The sequence below is a fragment of the Crinia signifera genome, chromosome 4 (assembly GCF_055691185.1).
Source record: "Crinia signifera chromosome 4, ASM5569118v1, whole genome shotgun sequence".
NCBI classification, from domain to species: Eukaryota; Metazoa; Chordata; class Amphibia; order Anura; family Myobatrachidae; genus Crinia; species Crinia signifera.
Window position 1 is genome coordinate 251,547,592 of NC_139220.1, and position 17,854 is coordinate 251,565,445.

The 17,854-nt window shown below is 40.6% G+C and overlaps 1 protein-coding gene across 1 annotated transcript in view; it reads left to right on the top strand.

Annotated features, from left to right (window-relative positions):
* MCTP2 (multiple C2 and transmembrane domain containing 2) overlaps positions 1–17,854 on the top strand; it is a 181,184-nt gene that overhangs the window by 122,504 nt on the left and 40,826 nt on the right. The window contains exons 14-18 of the mRNA XM_083184241.1: positions 3,561–3,663; positions 5,076–5,178; positions 10,040–10,141; positions 10,275–10,349; positions 11,783–11,902. Coding sequence (XP_083040367.1) covers positions 3,561–3,663; positions 5,076–5,178; positions 10,040–10,141; positions 10,275–10,349; positions 11,783–11,902 — 503 coding nt within the window. The remainder of the gene's footprint in view (positions 1–3,560; positions 3,664–5,075; positions 5,179–10,039; positions 10,142–10,274; positions 10,350–11,782; positions 11,903–17,854) is intronic.

The following is a 17,854-nucleotide window of genomic DNA, read 5'->3' on the forward strand; positions in this document are numbered from 1 at the left end:
CCACCCTGAAGTGTGAAATGGCCCCCCCCAATTGTTAACGCCACCCCACGATCAACGTCAACCCGAAGGCGAGCGCAGCGGTACGCGTCCTCCGACCTTTTCATACCCCCACTATCCACTTTGGCGTGGAGTTGAGAATAGAAAGTGTGGCGAGCCACCGAGCCCGAAGCATGGCGAGCGTACGCGGAACACGCTCCCGAAGCGTGGCGAGTGGACACGGATTACTTAACATGTATTCCGCGGGGCTCGCTGCGCTCACCACGCTTCGGGCTCGTATTCCGCGTCCCCTCGCAGGGCTCGCTGTGCTCGCCACACTTTCTATTCTCAACTCCACGCCGACGTGGATAGTGGGGGTATGAAAAGGTCGGAGGATGCGTACCGCCCCCCTTCGCGGGCTCGCTGTGCTCGCCACGTTTTTTGGGCCGCATGCTATGCGACCGACGCGATTTACATTTTACCATGCATTTCTATGTAAAATCGCGGACATCGCATCGGTCGCATCGCATGCCATTATAATGGCATGCGATGCCCGCGATGGGCGCCGTTCTAGGAAACAAGTACCGTTTTTGTTTCTTTTTGTATGTGTGCTCTATCAACAAAGCATAAAACTCCTGCACTGGCATGCCTTTCTGCTGACTGGGCAGTTTATTTATGATATAGTATAAAGTTTCATAGGCATGCAATAAAAAAAAAAAAACTTGAAAAAAAAACCCAACATTTTGAATCAACGAAGATTATGACATTGAGGGAAAGACGAAGTTAATACAGTTCTCTCCCCTCTAAAATATTACCAAACTGTGTTATTTTGCACTTTAAAAGTTATTCACCTTAATGCCTATTATAGAGTAGCCCATGTCATCCATTTTTATACAAGGAAGTGCTTATATCTGAAGTGCTGTAGTTCAATACAAAGATTTTAAAGCTGCAAAAGCGTTTGGAAATATCCCATTTTGTAAAAGGTTTTTAAAAACCAAGGCCCGGGAGCGATTTGTGAGTGTGTTGATGGGATCAATAAAGTGCATTCGCTGTCTTGAAACTAAGCCTTCAAAACAAATGACAGTGAAACGATTTTTAACCTGCATTCGGCAAGACCAAGCGATCAGTTTCCATTACATTTTTTTTTTCATCATTAACCACAGTTCAGCAATTTGGGAAAAAGCCACTAGTGCAACATATGTAGAAATAAAAAATCAATGTAAGAGTCGTGCGCTGCAGCTATAAACCTAAAAGGCAGTTATTCTGTCAAGATAATGTTTTTTTGCTGATAGTGTTTTTCGTGATGGCTGGTAAAGTTTATGGATTACCAGTGTAACTTTCGCTGAGGAAATAACAGTGCTAATATGTGGCACTTAAGGACAATCTGCAGCCAGACCCAGTGTTTGTATTTCGTTTAACTGCTTCAGTGCCTCAGTGGAGGACTTCACAGCGCGTCAACAGACAGATATGATCAGCCAGTTTAGATTCTTTAGCGTGTATTATGTTGTACTACGTGAGAGATACTGTGTGGAGTTCTGCAACAGTGCATGCATATGCACGGATTTGTTGAAATTGTAATGGAAAAAGTGAACATAGATGGTAAAGATATAAGCAGCCACCCTTTGTTTTGCATGTTTTTTTTTTTTTTTTTAATCTGCCCTTCGCAGCCCGCCAGGGATGCAGAGCGTGGAGAGCGCCACTCCTGCCCGGCACTTACCCACTCTACCGACAAGTGTGACATTCACCAAGTATCGGATGCGATACATCACAAGTGCTAAATAGCTTCCGAAATGTACCGCTGACTGCTTCACATATTACTTATTTTATGTTCAGCCTGTCCGACCTCCTATTCAAGTCTGATATGCACGGGACCGTGGATTGGATGTCATAAACGTGATTTGGCTTGATTTCACCCAATTTCTTGTCCCGATTTGCCAGAATCAGGTAAAATCAGGGCCAAATCGCATAGTGTATGGGGGCCTTTAACATGTTGGACTGTAATTACTCTATATGAGAATAAAAGAGGTTTGGATCTTCTCACAGACAATGGCTGCACCAAATGTCAGCATTAAAAAAAACTCCACAAGCACAAGGTTGGCATTGGCGAAAGGGCAACATTCGTTTTTCAAGTTTTTTGGTGTCAATGTCAATATCTGAGCACATAGACCCCCAAATAGTGTACCGCATCCCCTTACATGGTTCGCTTTGCTTGCCATGCTTCGGTCCAGGTGCCTCGCTTCACTACCACTGTACTCGGCATGCTTTACTATTCCCAATCTGACTCCACGTGGATGGAGAAGCAGGAGAAAGTCATAAAAATTGGGAAATCGTGAAAAACTCATGTCAACCTTTTCATGTGTCGACCAACGCCATGTCAACCTTTTGCTTGGGTTGACCATTTGTCATTGTTTTTGTCATGTGGTGTTGGCTTATAATGACAAACTACTAGCCGTTTTCTGTGAGGGATCCGGATACTGAATAAAAGCTGCTTCCTAAATAAGGATTAGGAGGGGTGAGTGGAGGGCTGGACGTTACAGGCAAAAGATAAATTTGTGACATATTTTCCTTTGCCTTTAATATTTCCTTACCATTATACGGTCTTGATTGTTTGGCTTTGCCGCATTTTGGTTTCTCAAATAAACTGTATAAGACCATAAGTGGTATTCTAGTCTAACTAGTAGAGGGAACTCCATTATGGGAAGTGTGCTCAATTCTGTATATATTTTAATATGTAGATAAAAGTCTGCTATGGAAATTCTATGAAAAAAAAATGGGTGACATCAATATTTAATGCAAGAACTTATTAGGCTTGTAATGGGACAGGCTGAGGTGGTGTGGTGAGGACGGTTTGGAATCTGACTGCATGGGTCATGGTGCTAGTTTCCAAACTTGCCTTTTATTTTCACTAGTAGCCAACCGCAATACCATAATCCCAATCCATAAACTAACCCTAATAAATTAACCCAAACCACTAAACCAACCCTAGAACCTTACTTCTAATACCCTATCACCCAACACAGTCCCCTAAACTAATGCTAATTTAAACCCTAATACCCTAACCAAGGGTGTAGTTACCATAGGTGCAGGCTGTGATGGGGCCCAAACCTGGGAGAGACCCACGTTCCCTGTCAAAATTACATGTGTATACATTTTTACCCATTGGGTGATGCATACAGGGCCTTACACACTTTTGCCTTGGGGACTACAATGTATCTAGTTATGACCCTGTTACTGCTCATGGCAATGGGGTCACTAATGTGTCATAATATGAACTGAGGACACACTGTATGTTATAATGTGAATAGGGGGTACTGTGTTGCATAATGTGTACTGGCAGCCCTACAATGTGGCTTGATGTAAACAAAAGGCACTATTATGGGATGTAAAATAAGTGACTGCTGCATTGAGGTATCACACTAGAAGCTTTAGGACAGTGGCTTCTTCAAAATGTTGGTGTGGGGCTAGCAGAGTTCTGGCTACACCCCTGAATCTGGATGGGCCATTTTTTTCTCCTCTGCTGTCAAATTCTGTGTTTCTATAGTGTTACAGTTCCGTATAACAATATGGTCTTTCCTGTTTGCCAGGTAAAAGTGACCCTTTCTGCGTCTTGGAGGTAGGGAACGATCGATTACAGACTCATACTGTTTACAAAAACCTCAACCCAGAATGGAATAAAGTCTTCACATTGTGAGTATCTTTCCATCTACAGCTCCCTTTTATGTCTTTAGACGCAGCTATTGAATCTGAAACCATGCAATTTCTAAATGCGTTTGACAATTGCTGTGCATTGTTTTACCCATGTATTACCACATGGCACAAACAAGCCATCACTGTCAAGTGATGGCTTTAGAAGTACATATGGAGTGACAATCTCCTACATTTTATTTTTTGGCGAGGCTCAACCTGGTCATGCCCTCAAATAGATTTGTAAACGTCTGTTTTGTTGCATATATTTCTGATTTATTGTTGATTAAAATGTTTATTTCTGGCTGGTGTGTGATGTTGGAAAGCAGTTATGACAGCAGAAGGTTACATCTACAGGGAGTCCCCACTTACTGACAGATCTGTTCACCCACCAGCTCAGTGGTACAGGAGTAAAATAGCTGCAGGTAATGCTACAGCACCATCTGATTATTTGCATAGAGTGACAACAGAGGAACCACCTACTGTGCACAGTGCAACTTTAGCATATTTGAGAGACCTGTCACTGGTGTGTCTGTACGTTTTCCGGGAAATTATGAAATCTATTTTCCTTTGGTGTCCAGAGGTTAGTTTGGGATGTACTTGACTGGTGGTATAGGAAAAATCTGCCAGATTTGTAAACAGAATTACTTTCATTTTATGTACAGTACAAGGGTCAAAATACATTAACTTTACTAAAACAAAGTGTTCAAAGAAGTGTTTTGAGGACCTGTTTTTTTTTCTGCCTTGTTAAATGGAAAGTGACAATTTGCATATGTAAATTAGCCGTAAAGTTGGAGTCTTTTCAGATTCCAGCTGAACATTTTGGCAGCATCTTATTCTCAGTTTCTGGCACCTGGTAGGATCTGAGACACTCAAGACTTGTTGTGCTAAATTAAGTGGCTGTGTGTGGTCTATATTGAAAACTTTTTGCGTTTATTAGATAGAATCATTTCTCCTGTGTCACAAACCTGGAATCGAATGCCTGGGTGTAAAAGCATTTCAGAAATTCCCTTTAATGCAACTGTCTGAATATGTTCTAGATATCAGAAAATAAGCTGGGAATTTAGAACATATGTTGTATATACCTGCAAAAATCTCTCGCTTATACCATGGACATCTGTGTTCTTGAAGCGCTCATTCGTCTACATTTTTCGTCATTATGTTTATTCACTTTGCTAGACTCTTGCGACATGAATATTCACGTGACAATAGTTCTGTGTCTACATGAATTGGGAGACCTTCCGGGGTTACCATGGTTTTCCGCAAATGTATCTAGGATAGTGTTGTTCTGTTCGAAGTATAAAGTGGACAGCCTCAATCATGTCTCCTCCCTAATTTCTGTACTAAGCTTTTTTACAGTCTTAGCTAAAATCAAAGGAAGTTGACACTGTTCTTTTTTTTTTTTTTTTTTTTAGTCCAATTAAAGATCTTCATGATGCACTAGAGGTAACAGTGTTTGACGAAGATGGAGATAAGCCACCTGATTTTCTTGGAAAAGTTGTTATTCCTTTGCTCACGGTAAGTGAATGCTCTCTGATATGATACAATGGGGAAGGTTTATCAACTTGGAGAGATTAAGTGGAGAGAAATATAGTATCAGCCAGTCAGCTTTTAATGGAAATTTTACAGTGTGTTGTGCTAGAAAAATGATCGAAGCGGATTAGTTGTTACACTCTCTCTGTGTCTCTGTCTCTGTCTCTCTCTCTCTCTCTCTCTCTCTCTCTCCCTCCACTTTCCTCTCTCCAAGATTTGATACATCTCTTCCAACATTTAGCGGAAATTATTATTAATCTAATTTTTTTTGTTTGTTTTGTTACGGAAATCTTCAAACTTTCTTTGAAAATTAGTTTGAGTCTGTTAATCCTACCACTAAGGTTTACTAGATCCACTTGGTTAGGACCCCAAACCGTACATGTTTTCCAACTGTAAATTCTTTAAAATGTGTCAGTGAGTAATGAACACACCTGTGCACATGACGGGTGACCTGTAAAACATGAATGGTTTGAGATGTCCTGGGGACCACTGCACTAGGTAGCTCTATTTTTCCGAAAGATGTAGGTTTTTGTTTGTATTGACTTAGGGGGAGATTCTGTAAAGCAGAAATGCGGTAAAAACCCAGTTTTCAGGGTTTTTACCGCATTTCTATATGCTGTATGGCTTCTTACTTCTTACGCTGTTTGAGGGATCCGTCATGCCAATGCGATGCCCGGCGATAATGGGAGCGAATGTTAAAACATCCCGCCCATAAACTGTAAATGTCCAGGGGAAATGCATATTTGTCTGTGTCATTCAGTATTGTAATTGTAATTTTATTGTTTTCAATTACCAGCTATACAGGTGGTCTATGGTAGGTGTCATCTACTGTCCCAACTGTAGTTAGGCACTACCCAGATTTGGGTGGACAGTTGGCAAATAACTGTGCCTTTACTGTATGTGCACGTTTGTGATTGTTCTTAAATTATTAAGATTAAGTTAATTTATGGTCCACTATCAATCAAGAGCAGTATGACTGATAATATACTGTATAGGTGAATGATGAATTCAAACCCAGGTGTATAAGGTGCAAAAATAACTCCTTGCTATGGGTATTGCACCTGGCAGGTCCAGTGAGGTGGAACTTGTACACAGCTGCAGACCAGCTTAAAAAATTCTTATTGATAAGGGGCCCATACTGTCTGCTTTACTTCGAACTTAATGATTGAGGCTTTTTTTCTGACCTAGGAATGTCTACTAATCCATGAGGCATATGCCCTAATAATCATTTTAAAGTGAGCACCTACTCTTACCTACTCTTCCTCTTTATAGCATTGTCCATTTGGTAGACCATACAGTGAGTGTCTCATTAACATTCAGACATAAAAAGGGCATCACTCAATGGGCGGTATTCAATGTGAATACCGGCGATGTGCAGCGAATCCTGTTTAGGATTCGCTGCACATTCGCCACTGCTCGCTGTGTTCCGGAGCCTCGCCGGCTCTGGCATTCAACGAGTCAGGGGCTCGCTGCCCCTGACCGGCGAATTTGAGCTCCTGCGGCGGACGCCGCAGGGAGCCTGAGGACGGTGGCAGGCAGGGAGATGGAAGTCTCCCTGCCTGCCCCAGAACGTTTGTGGGGGGGAGGTGGGCCCCCCGGGTGCCAGGCAGCACAGGCTGGCCCCCGGGGGTGCCAGCAGGGGACCGGATATATTCACTACACCCGATCATGAATATGTAATGATCGGGTGAAGTGAATATATGAATATCTAATGAGCGGCTCGGCTCCGGCCCCCTGCTGGCTGGTCTGTGTAAAAAAAAAAAAAACATTTTTTTTAAATTAAATATATATTCATGTGCTTACAGCACATAAAAATAGCATGCCCCTCCTCAGAATAAAATTCCAGATTTTTTGACACCAATTGTAAAACACAAAACACTTTATTTTAAAAGTTCACCTTCCACTTCACCATAAAAAGATAGCGATTGCTACTCGGTGAATCATGGCGAAAAAAACCTTGAAATGTATTCGCCATCTGGTCATTGAATAGGGTGATTCACCGTTTTAGTCAGAAATTCGCCTTACAGCACAAAATCGCCATAAAAACCTGGCGAATCAGCCTCATTCAATACCGCCCAATGACTGTTGAGTATCGTTGAAGGAGGATCAACTAACTTACAGAATTTGGACCAGGGGGTTCATGCGAGAGTGACAGGTGTTGATGTCTAATAACAAAAAACCATGTCAACCTATCTCAAGATTTGTTATTTTTGAGTTTCCATTTCTATTTTGGATAAATCGGCCCCTTTAACATATGTCTTAGACTGTTTGTTAGAGAGGCGTTTGTTTATGTATAAAAAAAAAAACCTTTTGCCTATTTTTTTCCACATTGTTTTGCCAATGTAATCACGCCATTGAAGCTTTATTGCATCTTAAATATTACCAAACCATTTGGGCTTCTTAATAAATTACAGACACACAAGGTAAGCTGTCATACAGTACGTTACATATTTATAGCACATAATACTGTAGTTTAGGAAACATAACCATCTTTGATGAAGCACCTTTCTTCTGTGCTTGGTTCTGCCTTCCCTTTCGACTGTAGGTAAGGCTGTCTGAGTGAACATGGCAATGTTTACAAAGGAATGGCTCCTGCTCCCTGTACTTTTATGTAGTTTCTGATGAGTTAACATGTCCCAAAGTTCCCATATCCGTGATGTTATTGGAAGCGAGAGGCTTGAGCAGATGCTCTTGTACAGCACCACTCTGTGCCAAATGTTCTGTGGGATCCTCTAGCAGACTGTGCAAGCTCATTTTAAAGAGCTGCCCAGTCTTTCAGCTATCTTTATGGACTTGTGGATGGTTCTTTAACTACACCTGTATAAAGGGAATGTGTCCGTAAAGAACATTTTGGCTGGAAGTGACACAATGCTCTCCATCAATACTGACATTAGAACACATTTATTAATATGCCTAAAGGGGCAGCTTGCCCGCACCTAAGAAGCATGTCCTCTTAATTTGAAAGTGGCATTTTTGGGTTATTAACCCCTTGAGTGTCAGGATAAGCTCATTAAATTCTTGGCAAGACAGAGTCACAAAGGCAGAGTAGCTGGGCAAGAATGTAGCTAAATGTTCATTTTATTTTATTTTTTTTAATTACTAGTTTATTATTTTCCCTGTCATAGAGAGAAATTGGATGCTTAATTTATTTTTTGAAAGCAGCTGCTGGATTCTTTTGTAGCCTAAATGAGCAATTATAATAACTGGTAGAGTAGGTATAGACTTGTGTTGCAGGTTATGATCGCTTTTTGTTTTTTTAATATTGGTATTTGTTTTTAATTTGTATTTTTTGCATCTCATATACATACATCTTTATGCAGATGTGTTGTAATTGGTTCATGTAAATCATAATAATGAAGGCGTTTGAAAGTCTATTTTTAGAAAGAAAAGTCATGTGCATTGTATTATTCCACTTTCATTTAGTTCATTGGACTAACGGTGTTTTCTCGACACAATACCTCCTTTTTTTTTTTTTTACAAACTCCCTAAAGAATAGGTGTGTTACTTAGAATCTTGTATAAGGCAGTGTCCTATAAATTACTGCATATAGGGTATAGCTTTGATAATCTTGTATCTTGCTCTGACTGTGAGAACCTCTCCTAAAACAAAGTAGATTTAACAAACTTTTCTGTAAATTGAGTTGTACAATTCCTATTGGGTGTGGAGCATCGATCAATCATAATTAGGTGGCAGTCTTATGGGGTCCACCCCAATCATATAGGGTTGATCCGATATGGTAGGATTGGGTCAGTAGGTCAAATGCAAAAGGTAGACGCGGAAAAGTCTAAAAGTGTAAAATAAGTCAACACCCTTTCATTTTGTTTGGATGCCATTTACCATTTTAACCACACATGACCCCCATGCTTGTTTGACCAGATGTGTGGCGACCATTGTCATACCAACCATTTGAACCTGTCGACCATTTGTACCTGTTGACCTTAAGCACAATCTTTTTTTTTATGTTGACACTTTGTAACCATTAACCGTCCACCTAGAATTCCGATCTCTTCCTTTTCCTACAAAATGTGACTTTTGTTTCATACAGATGAGATGTATTCTGCAACAAATAGTCTTACACTGTATACTGCAGTTTATTACACCAAACATTTTTTCTGGCATTTAGTACAGTCAGGTATCATTTACGTCCATGTGGTTCTGCTCAACTATTTTGTGGGTATGCATTTATTAAAATGGAATGCAATATCCCAATTGTCAGGAGACCAACAGCAGGATCCCATCGAACAGAATCCTGACACATGCCACTGGTAAGTAGTGTGGTTAGGTGCTAGAAGGGAAGGGATAGGTTGCCAGAGTGAGGGAGGTTGGGGTTAAGGGCTTTGCCCATTGAAATTCCTCCATCAGTCTTCTGACTACCCGGATTTCATACGCAACCCATTAAAACATTATTAAAAATCAATAATAAATGTAATCATGTTTTAAAAAATCAAACTGGTTTTGCAGTGTAAATGATTGCCGCTTTAAAAAACTGGAGATTTACCAAATCTCTCACTTTCTGAATCTCATCCTATTCCATTTCACCCATGATGTGGCTACATATTTGCATGTTATACCTCTAGTCTGCCTCATTTAAATATTGTGTACCTCAAAACCAGATCCCCCTTCAAATCCCTTCCAAGTACCAAGTGGTGCATGTCTGCAATTACTGAATACTTCAATTATAACAATTGTATCTCTATAATGCACATATTACTCTTGCTGACTAGTATTTGACAAAATAACTGTGGTTTATAACCAAAAATTACTTCAAATAAATGATATGGAAGATGCAGACTTTTTATTTTTTGCTTATGGATTTTTATAAAGGATTTTTTTTTTTTATCTCAAGGTGAGAAATGGACAGCAAGTGGCTTATTTGTTAAAGAACAAAGACTTGGCCAGTGTCTCGAAAGGAGTGATTTATTTAGAAGTTGATCTCATTTTTAATCCGGTAAGTTGTGAAACATAAAGTGACTATGTGTTTATAGAAAGAGTTTGCAAGTCCAACATCTGTGCTCACTGATCTACAATACTAATTTATTTTTCTGTCTTTCTTTCTTTTTTCTTTTTTTTTTACTTCTCAGGTCAGAGCAAGTATTAGGACGTTTAATCCAAAAGAAAATCGGTTTGTTGAAGATAACCCAAAGCTTTCAAAAAAGGTTTGTATTAAAATAATATTTTGGACTTTTTTGCACCTTACAAAAAAGACCAAAAGGCTCTTTAAAAAGCACATACTATGTGTCATCATTGGCTGTAAAATCCTTACTAGGGTTATTTTCGTGCTAACTGTATTTCTCAACATTTTATGTAGTTACTATATCCCGCATTGATTATTGCAATAGTCTCCTAACTGGTCTTCCAAAGAACAGACTCTCACCACTACAATCCATTTAAAATGCTGCTGCTATGCTGATCTTCCTTGCAAGATGCTCATCGTCTGCTGATCCGCTCTGCCAGTCCCTCCATTGGTTGCCTGTATCTTACTGTATTCAATATAAAACACTTCTACTAGCATATAAAGCTATTAACCATACTACACCAGCATATATCTCTCTATCACAAAATATCTCCCATCTCGACCACTCCGCTCTGCACAAGATTTGCGTCTCTCTTCTGAACGGATCACTAGTTCCCATTCACTATTACAGGACTTTCATCGGGCTGCTCCCATCCTATGGAATGCCCTTCCATGCACAATAAGACTCTCCACTAGCCTCCAAACTTTCAAGCGTTCCCTGAAAACTCACCTCTTCAGGCAAGCCTATCATATTTAAGTTCTACACGCAAAACCCTCTGAGGCACTTATGTATTATATAGCTTCCCTTCTGGACTTGCAACTTGGTGGGACTGCTATGCTATTATTGTCACCTGTCCTTGTGTTTCCCTCCAATATCCCTATAGATTGTAAGCTTGCAGCAGGGCCCTCTAACCTTCAAGTCTGTTGTTACCCAGTTTGTTTTATCACTGTCTACTATTGTAAAGCGCAACGGAATCTGCTGCGCTATATAAGAAACTGTAAATAAATAAATCATGCCACTTGTATTACGCAACCACTCCTCACAGCATTGAGGTAATAAGTGTCATTCCCAGTAAGTCCCTAACTGTGTAAAGTTTATATATTCTGCCTATGTTTGGGTTCATCTCGGTACTCCGGTTTCCACCCACAATCCAAAAATATTCGGTTAGGTTAATTGGCTCCTGACAAAAATGAACCCTAGTGCGTAAGTGTGTATAGGGTCATTATCTGCCACCACATTCTATGTTTTTAGGGTTCACCCTTAAAGAGGTTATAATGCAGTAGCCCAAACTGAATCTGCTGCGCTATATAAGAAACTGTAAATAAATAAACTGCTACAACGGAATATGGTGAACTATATATATATAAAAAAAAAAACCTGTAAATATATATTTTCTTTTAAATATTTATTGCGAGGCATTTTAGTTTAATGACTAAGGAAAGTGAAGATGAATTTTTGGAGTAAATAAAAAGTTTATTTTTCTGTATGTGAGGAAAGCTCTACATGTGTCTCTCAATGTGTCAGGAGGAGCCATACATATTTCCAAATTGTTCATTCATGTATCTCTTTACTAGATCTTATCGAGGAATGTTTACCGTGTTAAAAAAATCACTATGGCAATCTGGAACACAATGCGTTTCATTAACAGCTGCTTTCTGTGGGAGTCTACCAAAAGAAGTTTAATAGCATTTTTGGTAAGTTCTTTCCCCCCCAACTGAAGTTTATGAATGTCAAGAGTTATATGCTACTTTAGTATAAATAAGCTGTATACTGTAAGCATTTTATTGTTTTCAAAACCACATTTTAAACTGTTTAGTCACTTAGGATTTTTGCTTTCTAGACAAACTTCTTGCATTACTGTGTCATGATATAGTGAAGTAAAGCTGTAGTGTTGAAGAGTCTTGTGATTGGCGTTCTTGATTTATAGTTTATATTTTATTTGTACTTCTTGTCACACTGTGAGAGGTCGGTTTCAATTCCATTGCTGGCTGCTGATTATGATAAAGGCTGGGCTTCGGTTGGCTCTGAGAAATTGCGCTAACAAAGATATATAAAGGGGCACATCTGTATGATCTCTATAGGATCCAGATGATAGGTTGACCATGTCTAGGTCAACACCATATGGTCAATAGACAAACCTCAACACAAGCAAAAGATCAACATGGCAATGGCCAACACTTGAAATGGTTGTTATGAGTTTTTCATGAATATTTTAATGTTATGACTTTGTCATACTTTACCATCCATGTAGACTTTGATTGGGAGTGGTGAAGCGAGCCATGCTGACTATGATTTGGAATTATCGGCCTTTTGGTTTTTACTTATTGACTGTTGACTTCACCCTTTACTCCAGTTCTGATTTATTCAATAGAGGTTGCAACAGGGAAAGAAAACTGGAGGGCCACTGCCCATCAGTGTATAGGTGCTTAGGTTAAACCTGGTCAGTGTCCATGTTCATTTCTTCATGATATATATGTTAAAATATGCCTTGGATTAAAATCAAATTTCACTGCACTTGTTACGAGGCATCTTTTTTCTTAATACAGGTACACCACCGATTTTCCGGCATCATCGGTTCCAGCACTGAGCCGGATTACCGATTTTGCCGGATTTTCGGTGGTGTACCCTGTATGCAGGGAGACCCCCGCAGCGTGACCCGCCGCAGCTTGATTCCCCCCTCCCCCCCCCCCCCCCCCGCAGCTTGTATAATGATTACAAGCCTCCGCAGCACATCTCAGGCTCACCTAATCAGCACGGCGCCGCCCTTCCCCGCAGCGTTACTCTCCCCTTCCGCACTACAATACACTCCCACTTCCCTTCTAAGCCCTCCTGCTGCTTCTGCTGCTGTCCTAAGCCCTCCCACAAATTATTTTACAGACAAAACACATTAACTCCTACCTTCCCCCTGGCAACCGATGTGTGCGGATTAAAAGAGGTTCCGGACCATCGGTTTCCGGAAAATCGGGGTTGTACCTGTATTCCAAAGATAAATTGCTGAGAGATTATTTCAGTAGTTATTTTGGCGGTAGGGAAAAGAAGTGGCCTCTGCAACAAACTTTCTTGTCCTTGGTTTCTATGCTGTCAAATAAACCTCCCTGGCTGGTTTTCTCACTTTGGGTGGTGTTAGGTTCTGTATTGTCTCATACTTGGCAAACTGCAGCTCCCTTTTATTGCCATTTCATGTGGGCGTTTTCAAAGCATAAGCCTGTAATTATACCCACCACAGGTAACGGCGCAGCTTTGTAGTAATGTTAGCTGCCCATTCTGTTTATGAAACTAAACCCTTGTTGTGGTCTGGGGAGAACACCAGCGGGGTGTCTGGCTTATTGTCCAGACATAGCCTAGTTAGTTCTTTGTTCAATAGGACTGCAGCTTGTTCTGTCTTTGAATGGCTGACTGTGCAGTTGTGCTGAAGGTATTTGTAAAACATTACACCATTTAATACACTTCAATAGTTGACAGCCCTTCTTGGGTTTGACCACATGATCTGAACAGCGCCATTGGACATCATGTCGACATTTTGTATCTGGACATAGCCTATAACTAACACTGGGCAGCATGGACGGTGTAATGGTTAGCATTGCTGCCTCACAACACTGAGGTCATGGGTCCGATTCCCACCATGCCCTGACTGTAGTTGAGTTTGTACAGTATATTCCGGGTACTCCGTCTGGTTACTCTGGTTTCCTCTGACAATCCAAAAATATACTGGTAATTGGCTCCCAACAAACATTAACACTAGAATGTGTGTGTGTGTGTGCGTGTACATGTGGTAGGGAATATAGACTGTCAGCTCCACTGGGGCAGGGACTGATGTGGATGTTCAACTATACTGTAAAGTGCTGCGAAATATGTATGCGCTATATAAGAAATGGTTAATAAATGAAACACTGACATGTACTGCCAACATTATGTGCCTCCATGTCCATATTGTAAATGTTGACATTCTAGTGTGGAAATTGTACATAGCTGTTGAACTTTTTTTTCTTTTTTGAGAACTGCAAATCTATCATTTTTGGGGGGCAGATTTCAATCCATGAACACAAGTTTGAGGTTCTGACCTGGTGATGAGCTTTAAGGCTAAAGCAAACATCTTCCCCTCTCCCTAATAACTTATTGTTATCGGTAACTTTTATTTTTAGGGTGCCACCAGGTGTCTCTTGCGTCATTCAGTGGAAAACATTTATAAAAACTATAACATGAAATACAGAATATTAACCTGAAAAGGCAATAATAAAACCAGAGATGGGGCAACATTGGTAGAGTAGTGGGTAGGATAGAGAAACACACTATGGCTTGTAGGACCAAGCAACAAGAATTTCCATTGGGACGAGGGGGGGTGGTAGGGAACAAGTGTCACTCAGTGAGCCTGCACCAGTAGTGCAATTACCAAAGTTGCAGCCTTTGTGCCTCTCTCCCCTATGGAGTAAGAGGGGTCCCCTTTTGCTTTTAGCAGTGGTTCCCAACCCTAGTCCTCGAGTACCCCCAACAGCTCACATTTTCCAGTTCACCTGTGAATTTTTAAGATGTGAAAGTTGGATGATGCACAGTGCTCCGGCTGGGTGACTTGGGAAATGTGAACTGGTATGGATACATGATGACCAGGGTTGGGAACCACTGGGTTATAGGATCATCATCATTAATGATCAACAATGAATACCCACCCATCCAAGATTGCCATGGACCGCCTGGATTGTCATCAATCCCAGACATGGCCGTGCTGCTGTGTACACTCTGGCTGCTCTAGAATCTTGGAGGTGAGCTCTCTGAATAGTCTGTCCACAGCCACCTGGACTGCAGTCTCAATGGTAATGGTAGTTCTACACGATAAGATGTATCAATGATCGATGTCATCAATATTATCAGTGTAGTTTCTCCCCCTTTTATCCACTGCATCTCCCCTGTCACTCTCTGAAAGCAGACCCATATGTGGAGCCTCAAAGCAGTACTGCCAACATCAGGAAATGGTGAGTTTGAAGGAGACACAGATTATATTGGAACAGATTATTTGGTACTAGAAAGCTGTCTGTATTATCTGGCGGCCAAGTGGCGTACTACATGTGGCTTTTTTGGACTTGGGGTGGGATAAAATGATGGCGGCCCAAAGCATATTTTTACACTTGGGACACATCACTCAAATGTCGACATGGAAACATATTTGCAATGAGGTAATTTTGAGAGTAGAAGAGGATTTACAGTACAGTTGAAGCCAAAGGTCCTGAGACTGATATGCTTGTATAAAGTCTCATCTGAAGATCTGGAGACTAGCAGACCATCTGTTAGAGCAACTGAGCTCCTGTTTGAAGTGGTGCTGGAGTGAGAGGAGGTGAGAAGAGATGTGGTAAGTGGAGGAATAGTGAGACTGAGTGTGGAGGGAAATGAAGTCTGAGATGTCAGACGGAGTGGAAAATTGGTGGCTTTATAGAGAAGTTAATGACCAGAGTACAAGGTTGCCAACCAGTTGACTAGATGCAATGCTTACCATTAACACTGCTAGTTCTGCAACTGCTTTATCCTTTATCACCAAATAAACGTTATTTTATAAGTATGAACTGTGTTTTGATGGGGGACCAAATGCAGCTTCTCAAGCTATATTGTACTTTTTCGGGCTGCTTTTTATTACAGCTTGTTCTTCACAGAAAGATACTGTATGCCTAGATACCTAGAAGTTGGCTCTATGTGGAAGAACCCTTGTTTCAGCTGTCACAACTGAGAAAGAAGTTGGCAAAGGCAATATTCTTATCATTTGACTTCTGTGTAGATTGAGGCGCATAATAAGAAATTTGTCAAGATAATTATTCCTCCAAACAAATATAATTAATTTCCACAAAGTAATCGCTCTGCTTGGTCTGATTTCAGCACCCGAAGAGAGCACTTCTTATTTTGCTTCTGCATTTAATGAGGCAGAAAGGCTATTTATTTCACTATGCAGAGATAACACAACAGAATATCTGTTATTAAAGCTATTTATTATTAAGTTATTAAACAAACAGCTGAGAGATACCCGGCCGATCTCCGATACTTGTTGCCTGCAGTAAGAGAAGTCTTGCTTCTGGCTGCTGTCCAGTTTTGGTGCATACAGTATGTGCATGATCTGAGCTTTCCGCATGGTGACACAGCCCAATGTGTTTAGAGACAGATTCATCTGTAGGCCATATGGCCACCTTGTCTGTCTAATCTCACACCCCTAGATGATTATTGGTGGGGAGCAGTCCACAAACCCTCCTTGAATTTAGGAAAGCAATCACAACATTCATACACCACGTCTCTTCTTTACTGTATCTGTCCCAAGTATTTACCAATAAGATTATAGGTTAAATGTATACCTATATGTATATGGGGAGAAACTTTGACATCTCCTGGAAGATGTTATAATGTAGATATTTTATATTGAATACATTATTTATTCTAATATATGTATTAACTGCTTTAATTATCTATTAAAAGTTTATTCGCTTATAAATGGTGTGTGATTACATAAGAACCAATGATCACTCACAAAACATTAGCGCTCAGTCTCCTGTGCTTCTCCCAACCTTAACTACAATCTGTAATCTCTCTTCCTCTCTATACTGGGATCTTAACATCGCTATTTAAGCATGCAGTGATTAAACCCTTTACTAAAACATAGAATTCTGACACTAGCACCCTCTCAAATTTCCATCCCATCTCTCCGCTCCGATGCCCCTCAAATCTACCTTAGAGACTTGGCTGTACCACCTTCACACACTTTCTCTGCCCCTACAATCTATTGGACCCACTTTAGTCAGGCTTTTATACCCAAAACTCCAGAGACTGCACTGACTAAGGTACTGAAGTAAATAATTTGGTCACAGCCAAGTCCATTACTCACTACATATTCTTTTAGATCTCTGCTGCATTCAATGCTGTTGGCCACTCTTCTTTTCTCTGACAAACTTGGAAACGGGCCTCTCCTAGTTTTCATCCTACTTATAAAATCGTTCTCTGTTCTTTTCTCCGAATCCACCTGCTAGGTACCTTGCTTTTCTCAATCTCCGCCATGTCTCTTGGAAAGTGCATCATCTCTTTCACATTTCAGTATTCTCAATATGTGGATGATGCACAAATCTACTTATCCTCTCCAGATTTGTCACCTCTATATTGTTCAGCGTAACTGAATATCTTTCTGCTGTTTATCTTGGATGTCATCTCGCCACCTCAAACTAAATATTTCCAAAACAGAGCTGATGATAATACCGCCAGTCAGTAGTAGTTACCAGTCTGATCTTTTATTTCAGTTGATAACATGACAATCAACTGTACCACAAAAAATATATCCAGAACGCGCTCATATCTTGTGCAAAATCTCAAATTTATACCCTCACTAGCTGAGGTACTTGGCGTTGCTCAAGTTTAGTTGTGCAATTAGCATTACTTGAACTTTCTATGCCATGGTGTGACTGGCATACACATCTCTGTGGTGGGCCCCAGATTTGACCACAGTTTTTCTTTCTTAAACCCCATGTATCTCCTTTATGTTATTCAACTCTCTAATATCTTGCATGCCTGACCCAGTTTGTGTAGTGGACAGCCCCCTTTTGTGCCCCTGGCGGGGTAGAGATTGGGGGTCTAAGTGCCCTTCAACCTAACTTGGACACAATCAATGTCCTCTACCCCCTCTATGT